A 10,788-nucleotide genomic window follows, 5' to 3' on the forward strand; every position below is an offset into this window, starting at 1 on the left:
CGGTTTGGAAAACACGCAGGCTGCACCAAACCCAAAAAGTGTGTGTGTGTGTGTGTGTGTGTGTGTGTGTGTGTGTGTGTGTGTGTGTGTGTGCTTGCGCGTGTGTGCGCGTGTGTGCACTTGCCCCGGCAATTCACTGTTATGGTCAACATTCTGAAGCGCTGTGTGAATGTAGGGGAGAGTGTTTTGGGAGCGAGAGTGATGGATGACTTAATCTGAAGGGACACGGAGGGAGAGCAGCGGGAGGTGTGTGTGTGTGTGACTGTGTGTGTCTGTGTGACTATGTGTGTGTGTGAGAGAGAGAGAGAGAGAGAGAGAGAGAGAGAGAGAGAGAGAGAGAGAGAGAGAGAGAGAGAGAGAGAGAGAGAGAGAGAGAAGAGAGCAGGGTGATAAGGATATTTTTGTCCAATTTATGGGAAGTATTTCAAGGCCTGGGCACTTTTTTTTATCAATTGTTGTGGCAACTACAGTATGTTGAGTTCATGTGAGTTTAGCTACAAGGTTTCAATGACAAACATAAAACTGCTTCCACCTTTTCAAGACATTAGTTTGGTTTGTTACAACTTGGGTCTAATTTTAGTACTTTTGTCCATCATTTTCTTGGTGTTTTTGTAAAATCGTACTCACCCAAGAGTATGAGATTTGGAAAGCAGGAGATATTTGTGATATCTCGTATCGTTTTTGGCCATTGGGATACATTCTCCCATTCCTTTTCTTGCAGATATGGCAAAAAAAAAATCCCATATTGATTGTCCAGAAAGCTTACATTTTGGGCCTGGTATTAGTCCACTCTTATACAGTAGTTTTCCTTCTTCATATTGGGTGTGTTCACATTCAGTTTTAGTGGTTTAGGTAATTTGAGCTAAACAGTTGGCCTCGTTTACAACCTGTTTGATCATGTAAACCGCTCCTGTTTCTCAACCAATAGGGACTTAATGTTGATGTTAAAAAGCAAGATCAAAAGATGTTCTGAACTGGAATGATTCTTTAATTTTACCACATACAAAAACAATTGAACCGAGGGCTAGAAAGATGAACAATAATATTTATATAGATATGTACAAATAATACTGTACAAGAGCACAAAAGGAATAGGAAAAACATGGATTTTTTTTCTGGTTGAAGCAGTGTAATATGAGATGAATCAATATGCTTTATTTAAAACATTATGGAACGGTTGCTTTAGAATAAAATAAAAAGTGTACACAAACCTATTGAAAGAGCCGGACTGAATCTGGACTGTGCTCGTAATAAACCTACATTCAACCATTCTCTCTCTCTCACACACACACACACACACACACACACACACACACACACACACACACACACACACACACACACACACACACACACACACACACACACACACACACACACACACACACACACACACACACACACACACACACACACACACACACACACACACACACACACACACACACACACACACACACACACACACACACACACACACTTGCAAAACAGGCAAATACATTCACGTTCGGGATAAACACCCCTTCGCTCTGATTTCTCATTTCACAGACACACCTGGACTGGCTAAGGTTTAATCACCTGTAGTGGCTTGTATGGCTTGTTCAACGTCACTCTGGGTGCTTTGCACAATACGTCTGCAGCCCACACACACGAAAACACACACGCACACGAACATTGCTGCCTATGGGTGTGTGTACTTTACGAAGCATAGATTGGACGTGCTCCATCCACAGTCAATGTCAGCGGGTCATTTAACATGTGTGTGTTAAGTATTCCTCTCTTTGTGGGTCCATATCCCCTCAGTCCATCTTAGGCTAAAGTGCTGCAGAGAGGAAGAAATTCAGTCTTTTTTTCTTTTATTTGTGTGTGTGTGTGTGTGTGTGTGTGTGTGTGTGTGTGTGTGTGTGTGTGTCTATCAGCTTTAATGTACGTCAATGGGTTCCAGAGGGCGTCACTCAAAACAGAGAGAGAGAGAGAGAGAGAGCACTTGGAAGCAAAAAGCACTGAATTCCTCAATTTCTTTAGCTGTAGCAGCAAAGGCAAAAATAAATCCTACGCAGGAGTAAAAAAAAAAAATCATGTTGTCCCTTGTGCTTGTAGCTGGTGCAGTATGCCGCTATAGCGCTGCACTCTCATTGGATGACGGCAGAGAAATAAAGGGGCTTCAGTTTTTAGCCCCCAAAAGGAAACCTGCTCCCAAGACCGGTGCGATTCATTAATCAATCCACATCTGGAGGATGCAACAAAAAAAAACACAATTCCACGGCATTGTTGTGTTAATAAAAACAGTCTCCATGTGTTTTGTCCACGTGTTCTTGCTTGTCCTCCAGTGTATTTTTAGTGGGCTCTCTACCAGTTGCAGTCTTTCTTCAACAGCGTCAGGACTTTACGGCCCAGACTGGCTTTCCAGGGCTTGACGAAGCTCTTCATGTTGACCAGGAGGCGGCCCTGCTTACGGTCGGAGTGGCCCGCGACAATGTACTCAACCCCTATGGGAAATAACGTAGAAAAAAACGATTAAAAATCAACTTTGAACCTACACCGACTGATTCTGCAAATGACTGACACATATTGCCTTATTGATTTCCCTTTCATCAATATAATGCCAACATTCTATATTTTTTATCATTATTTTTAAACTTTTTAACCACAAGCCACAAAGCTTCCTAAAGTTTTAAAAAACATGGATCACAATTATATTATTTTACTTCTAAACAATTCTCATCAATTTTCCTGAAACTGCTGTTTTCACTGTAGTTTTGAGCAAATGTTCCTCACACGGGAGGAAATGGAAAAGTGCATTTGCTGGGGGACTATTTTCAGTGGCGGACTAATACACATTTGGTACTGTTGCAGTGTTTTTCCTTTTTTTTCTCTCTCTCTTTTATTAAGATTATTCTGGGTCTCAGTGGTGAAGACTGACGGTATTAACGTGTCATTAAAGGTATATTTCAACAGTTTTAAATCCAAAATCTGAAGGAGAGAGTGGATTTGAGCTTGTGTGAGTCTGACCTGGGTTGAGTATGGGGCAGGTGCAGCCCCGGGCGGTCCAGGACTCGGGGTAGAGCGTGGCGTGACCGCGCTGGATCTTCACCTTGGTGTTTTGACTGAGAACCTTCTGGACTTTCACCTCCACCTCCGCGTGGGAGCCTTTATCATGCGCTGACAGCACCTTCACTTTCAGCACTACGAGTTGGGTAGAAAGACAAGGTGTAAGAAAGACCTTTGTGTGTGTGTGTGTGTGTGTGTGTGAGAGCTTGTGTGTGTGTGTGTGTGTGTGTGTGTGTGTGTGTGTGTGTGTGTGTGTGTGTGTATGTGAGCTTGTGTGTGTGTGTGTGTGTGTGTCTTTTAAGAAGGGTGCTGATGAGGTTCAGTTCTTACCGTATGCATAATTCATGGTGCAGAACAGTTTGCTGTTGGTCAGGGCTTGCTCTTTGCACTCACACTTCTCTGCGGGAGACATACGCAGATTAATATTTCTAGCATAACTGATGTTTGTGTGTGTGTGTGTGGGGGGTCTCAGGCACAGTGCATGGCGTCCTAAGAATGCAAGTACAGTGTTTGTGTGTGTGTGTGTGTGTGTGTGTCCAGTGAGGAATGTGCCTATGAAAGCTGCAGTTACATGGTGGATGTGGTGGTGGGGGGTCTGAGAGAAGGGACACTTGGAAACTGTCCATGCACATACGCACACACACACACACATCCATCTTTGTTCCATGTCCTTCTAAGGGCCCGCATAAGTTTTTCATTACTTAACCATTAATACTTGGTCACTAGACTGTGGAGTAAGATGAACACACACACACACACACACACACACACACACACACACACACACACACACACACACACACACACACACACACACACACACACACACACACACACACACACACACACACACACACACACACACACACACACACACACACACACACACACACACACACACACACACACACACACACACACACACACACACACACACACAGTCGCTGTATCTCACCTGAGTAGTGGAGGGCAGAGAAGAGTTCGTCTACTCTGAAGATCCTGACCGGCTCGCTGGAGTTTCCCTCTAAGTTGTACAGGTCCAGATCAGAGCTGTACAAACACAAACACAAACAAACAGGAAAATAAGTTTAAACTGAACAAATAAAGCTAAAGTGCGTAAACTGATCAGCTCCACAAAAATCTATGCCAAAAAGTATGGCAGCGTTTACAAACTGGTGTGTCGCACCTCCGACACTGGCGCAGGAGCTCAGAATAATCCCAAGAAGTGGCCAAGAAATGTTTCAGTTTTTGATAAAAATGCTAAGAAAAAACCTGGACGTACAACAGAAGGGATAAAATCCATGCCCGATCAACGAAGCCTTTCCTCATGTAGACGTGCCGACAGTGTTGTTGCAATGAATCTGAATTCCTTCATAACTTTAGCTTTAAATCGGTATTGAAATTCCAGAAGATAGAAAAAAAGGAATTTATCTCACCCGGCCATACAGTCTCCAGTAAAGGGGTCGCAGTCTCCGGCACAGTCACACGGACGGCAGCCGTATTCGTGGAAGCCCCAGTATCCCACCATGCACCTGTCGCAGTGCGCGCCACCCACGCCCGGCTTACAAATGCAGTTCCCATTTGAAGGGTCGCAGAGGGAACCGTCCGCCAAGTGGAAAGGCATAGAGCCCAGGGGGTGACAACTGCAGGCTATAAGGAGACAGAAGAAAGTAAGGTTGATTATTATTATTATATATGATATTTGGATTATAAATAGCTACGACAAAATCTAGGATATTCGAGTTATTTGGAACTTTATCTCTTTAAATTTCTGAATAAAACGTGATGTAAAACAGACATTTGGTTAAAACACTGTCGGGATAACAAGTAAAAAAGATTGGTCTTACATGTTTTTATAATGTCCGAATTTTGCCCCGATATGTCTTCTCTACTTCCTATGATAATTTGTGTAGTGGGAAATATTGCATATGACATATCTCTGAACTCATATATTGAAATGCTTACTTAACCATTGTTTTATATAGACTTATAAGTGTAATTGGATATACTGCATGTTTGTTTGTGACTGAAACTGAGATGTAGATTGCCCAAACCACCACTCGGACAACCACGCCTATGTTTAACTTATTCACAATTACTCCTATTGTCCTATGCCCAAACTCCTCCCATGGTTAAGTAGGTACATTAGAACTGTCTGCCTCTCTACCTGTCTCCCCTTTCGAACCATTGTTAGACGCCTCCCCCCCTGGGGGGCAAATGTTCCTTAAATACATGGCGTTTTAAGGAAGAAGTCGTCACTCCTACAAGCATACTAACCTGTGTCTGTATTTGTGACCTCTCCGCGGAGATCCTTGCTTTATGATTGAATAAAACCTAATGCTACTATCTTAATATCACTGTTGCTTAATTATTCTCATTACAGTTTTGGCGAGCTAGTTGGACGGAGAGACGACCGGAGCAACACGGGGCCGACAACAGTTTTCTTGGTTGATCACCTGATTCTTTGAACTCATCTCGCACAAAACTTCCCTTTTAAAACTCGGGAGAGAGAGGAATTCTGTTGCTCGTCCCGTGAACACTCTGCCGTCTCCTCCTGAAAAGAACCAGTAAGTAAGGGTTTGATTTTATTTAAAAAGCAAAAACGATTGGGTTAAAAGATTTGAATTCTGAAGTTTTCTCTGTGGGAAAAGTCACATACAGCATGCCAGGGTGAAGCACTCCGTTGTGTTTTTTTTTCCAGAGTTAACATTGACTAGTTTGTTTTGATTCTGTATGTTGTGTGGGGGACGGGTTTAACACATTTGAGATTCCTTTCGATTGTTAAGTGGCACGCGACTGTTTTGACGAAGCAGTCTTAAAGTTTGACGGACAAACAGAGCCCATCGGTAAGGTAGGCTGTCGTATAATGTTTCTTGTAAGGGTCTAAATCGACGGATTTTGGGACAAGAATTCGGCCAGAGGGGGCTTTCAGTTATATAGATATCGCCGTGGGAGGACCTTCAGAATTGTTTATCTTTGACAGACCAAGATACTGTTGATTTTAGCGGGGGTTTTCATTTTAATCATAAGGCAAGGACTTTGAGATCTCATAAGTGTTTATTTGTCTTGTCTTTTATTTGTTTTGTTTTGTTTTATTGTATTGTTTGGTTGCAACTATTTCTCTTTTTCCTTTCATTCTGTTGTGCTTTGTGTTAACTAGACAAAACGTGCCGACCCGTGTGGAAAGGTAAGTTGGTAGTTTTGTGTGTGCTTTTCTTTGGTTTTCTTTAACATGGGAAAGGCTTCTAGCAAAAAAGCGAGGGAGAATATTCCCATCCCAGATACGCCAATTATTTTGCATATGAAAGCACACTATGGGCTTTCAGCTGTGACTCAAATACATGTATGGGTTCGTTTCGGTTTCCCTGTCGGCGGTAGCTTCAGCGTCACTCAGCTAATCAACCTTAGAACACAATTGCAGGCAGAGGAAACCCGCACGGCGCACATGAAAAGTAAAAATTGTTTTAGCGCCGACTGGCGGGCATTTTACCAATGGTTTGACGAAGCGACAAGACGGAGCAATTGGTGCCAGCCAGTGGGGGACATAGTAACTCCATTTGTGTCTCAGGGCTTATGCTTACAGGTCGCCCGGAGCCCCAGACAACAACGTGCTCCGGAGACAACACACGCTGCCGCAGCCGGCATGCCCACGGCACAAACCACATGCGGGCCTCCGCCCTACGTCCCATTATACCCAGACCTGAGACACCTCAGTGTGGTTGCGTTAAACAAGGTGGCGTCTACCTCTGTTCCCGTTCCAGTTCTGCCCTCCAAGCTACTGGACCCGGTGAGTATTGCACCATTACTTCACAGAATTTCTGAGGACGCACTTCCCTTGATGGAAGTGGCCAGGCCGGCCGAACCCGCTTTTGTTCAGCGGCCTTGGGATACTTATGTGCTTTTAGCCGCTATGTGTTATCTCCCAGCACTTAAAGATGTTGGAGAGACACGTTTTTTGGAAGCGTTACTGGTTTTCTGTGCCGAGTTCAGACCAACTACCGCTGAGTTACGACTCATTTTGTTCGCTATATTGGGTATTGACTGGGCTAGTGTTTCAGCTACTTTCCCTCCAGAGCTCCAGTGCCAAACGGTTCCTGTCACCCCAGAGCATTTCTGTTTTTCAGTGCTCTAAACTCATCGCATTCTGCAGCCAATACACTTTTGCTTTTGCATGCTGGCTTCAACCTTGGAGGTTAAGGCCTCGTCTGTCTTTTAGCTACCATTTAATTCCCAGTTCAGATGGCTTTGCTCTCCCCTTGTCTAGATTCAGCAGCCTGTCTGTCTTTGATTCCTTTTGAGTTTGGAGTAGTCGTGCCCACTTGCATATTGGTTGGTCACGGCACACACCCATTATTGCTATTTGCTATGCCTCATTTACTATATAGGCTACAAGTCAACCAGATTTACAAGGCAAAAGGCCTGATCACCTTTTTGGTCTTAAATAGACTAGCTCATGGATATGCCTTTCTGCAACAGCTGCCCATCTTAGTAATGTTTTTGTTTACACATTTGAGAAATGTAGGATTTCATGTTTCCTCCTTTACCTATTTTCTGTGCCAGCTTTGCTTTGCTCTTTTCCATTCTCTTTTTTTTACCTTTCCTTTTTAAGTTTGGAGTTGTCCTGCAGAGGACAACTTGGGAATTTGTGAAACTTTTGCTGAACTTGCCTGATTTAATGCTTTTGTTTTTGTCCCAATCTTAAATAATTTTGTTTTTACTTGTTTTTCAGTCTTCCTTCTGCCTAAGCTGACTCTGGTAACCAATTCCTTTGATCACACTTCCTGTGCAAACAAGGAGCCTCAATTGCAAATGGCTACTCAAACTTTTGCAGTCTTAGAAGGACTAGCCTGTGAACCTGCTTTGACCCATATTCCATAGTTGTCCTTTTAGAATGGGTACATCTTTTATGCCTTGACTCTAACATAAATCTTATTTTCAACAGCCACCTTTGTGGATAAAGGGACTCATTAATTTGTTTTAGACCACTACATCTCCTGGTTCAAGTCGGACTCACTCATTTGCTGCTCTTGTTACCACAGATTAACATGCGCAGTCACCCTTAGAGAGGCTGATTAGTTATCTTTGTTTGCTCCTTTGCTTTTAGCTTCACATCTTCTAGGACCAGAGTGCCTTGCCATTTTACATCTTAAAAGGAGTAAAGGCCACCTTTGTTTTGTTAATTAAGGTTATGCAGCCACACGCTGGTTAAACATGCTTTCACTTGTTCCCAGTTCAGATGGCCTTGCCATTTCTTTGTCTAAAGCTAGCAGCCTATCTGTCTTTTAATTCCTTTTGAGTTTGGAATTGTCCTGTTGTTGGGAACACTGTGCAAAGTCTTTTTCTGTGGCTGGACTAGCCACACGCAAACGGAGCCGGCCTTCGAGGCTGGTTGACGTGTTTTCACTTGTTTTTGCTAGTTTGTGATTTCTTTCAGATGATTTTACTGTGGGCTCATATGGCGTCATGTTCATTTCCACTGCTCTCTCCAGCAGAGGAGCAGCGTCAAACGCTTTTCCAGTTGTCTCCCTTCAACAAGACAGGGACACTGCCACCTAAGATGACTCTGTTAACAAATGCCTTTGATTACACCTCCTGTGTTGGATCCTCTGTAGCAAGAAGGCTACTCACATTTTTGCTGTCTTAGCTGGCCTAGCCTGTATACATGCATGTGTCACTTCTGCCACGTTTCTAGCATTAATTTTGGTTACATCTTGCCTCCTTTTAGAAAGGGGACTAGTTGATCTGCTTTAAAAACTACATTTCCTGGTTCAAGCCAACTCACTCATTTACATCTCTTTACACCCCGGATAAACATGCACAGTAACCTTTGGTCTTTTAAAATCACATTCTCTAGGTCCAGCCGACTTGCCCATTTTACTTCTCAAAAGCACAGACACCTATGCTTTTACATTTCTTAGCCTACTGAACATTTCAGCCACAGTTTGATGTAAATGCTCCCCCCCCCCCAGGCATCTCTTTGGCTTTGTTTCACAGATGCACCGACACCTTTTGCACACCACACAAGCTATTGCCCTTGCCCACTGATAGGCCACTTACTGTATAGCAAATTCCCTCAAAGCTTTTCCTACATTGCATTCATTTGTACTAATTTTTCTTTTTCTCCAGCAGGTTTTAACTCCTTTGAAACTTTTCCTTTCTTGTGAACAAAGCATAAGGGCAGAGTTGGGCCTCAATTTTGGTTGTTTTTGTTGACAGTGGAGAGTTCTGTGTTTAAAAAAAAAAAAAAAAAAAAAAAAAAAAAGAGAGAGAGATTTTAGTTTTCTTTGTTGCATTATTTTGTGATTTGTGTTCTGTGTTTTGCCTGCATATTGCTTCACAGCACATGTGAGACAGTGAGAGGGTTGTTGTTGTTGTTGTTGTTGTTGTTATAGTTTGGTTGAGTTTGAGGTGTTTTATGTGTCAGAGCACAGAGTTCTGATCTCTGGTTTTGCCAAAAATCAGTCAGTTGGCTTGTTTTTGGCTTGATTTTTGATTTTGTTTGGATTAACTCTGTGCACTTGGGTGTGCATTTCAGTTGATTTATTGCACGCAGCGATCGTTTAAGTTTTACTTAAACTTGTTTCTTGTTTTGCTACTAACTTCATTTTTGCTTCCAGACTCTTAGGTGCTGTATATTTCCCTGGAAATATGCTTATCTCATTCTTTTCCCATACCTGGTTTCTTTTATGTTTCTTTTTACTGTTTCTCGCATTCTGTGGTTTTCCTAAATCCTAACACAACTCATTTTAACACAACTAACTTTGCAATTTGTTTTGTTTTATTTGCTGCAAACTTGTTGATGTTTCACCACAGTTTACATTGTTGGCCTTGCAGGTCCAATCGGTAAGTTTAGTATGGTTACGTTTTGCTTGATGACTGCATCCAAAAGGTAAGATCACTTTGTTTATTTGACAAGTCAACATTGTTGTTCTTTATGGTTTTGACTTTCTGCTATATGTGTTATCTTCTTTCCTTTTTAAACTAATTTAGTGGGCCTTTTCTCAATTTGCAATATTGATACCTCATGTCGCTGTCTCTTTGATTATACTTGAACAATATTCTTCTCTCCTGCAAGATGCGTCACCGTGTCCCCCCCTGTCCTGATCTGAAGGCGCCTTCCACTGTCCCATCCAGACCTGGAGCTTTGGTGGATGTCTCTGCTTCACGACACTTGGCCTCAGAGCAAGGCCAAGTTGGCTTCACGGTGATTTCTGCATCCAACACACACATTAGTGACAACCCTTTTGATGCTATTTGCTCCTACCCTAAGTAGTTGCAGAGCGCATCTTTACAAACTGTTTCTTTTGGCTGCCATAGCGGCTATGACTGCCGTTAAACAAAATACTTGAGTTTTCCCACAAACAACTTTTCTAAGCACGCCTGCTGTCAACTGTCAACTGTCACTATCACGGTCACTCCCCTGTCCTCTCTTTCTGCTCTCCACAGACTGGTGAAAGATGCACTACCACGACCAGCCACCACCCGAGGATCGGTTTTGTGATCTGACTAAGCAAGCGATGGACGGGACCCTTTCAACTCCTCCTCTCCTCCATGACGGCCGTGAAGGTTGCAGAAACGGACCACCTGGATCCATGCCAGTCACAGCGAACGGAACGAGAGGCACCTACAGGACTACAGCCCACCAGCATGGACCAGATGACATCAGCTGGACCAGCACCAGCAGCGACGAGGAAGATGACGCAAGGAGAGCCAGACGACCCCCACCTCCCCCAGCAA

At 43.2% G+C, this 10,788-nt stretch overlaps 1 protein-coding gene across 1 annotated transcript in view; it reads right to left on the reverse strand.

Moving 5' to 3' along the window:
• Positions 1-977: 977 nt before the first annotated feature.
• The window catches only part of ntn4 (netrin 4), a 35,380-nt gene continuing 25,569 nt past the window's right edge, over positions 978-10,788 (reverse strand). Inside the window, exons 6-10 of the mRNA XM_080051390.1 lie at positions 4,488-4,701; positions 4,007-4,101; positions 3,382-3,450; positions 3,013-3,186; positions 978-2,489 (exon numbers count right to left, since the gene is read on the reverse strand). Of these exons, the coding sequence (XP_079907516.1) occupies positions 2,350-2,489; positions 3,013-3,186; positions 3,382-3,450; positions 4,007-4,101; positions 4,488-4,701 (692 nt within the window). The 3' untranslated portion in view covers positions 978-2,349. The remainder of the gene's footprint in view (positions 2,490-3,012; positions 3,187-3,381; positions 3,451-4,006; positions 4,102-4,487; positions 4,702-10,788) is intronic.

This window comes from Ammodytes marinus (assembly GCF_949987685.1).
Source record: "Ammodytes marinus genome assembly, chromosome: 22".
Lineage (NCBI taxonomy): Eukaryota > Metazoa > Chordata > Actinopteri > Uranoscopiformes > Ammodytidae > Ammodytes > Ammodytes marinus.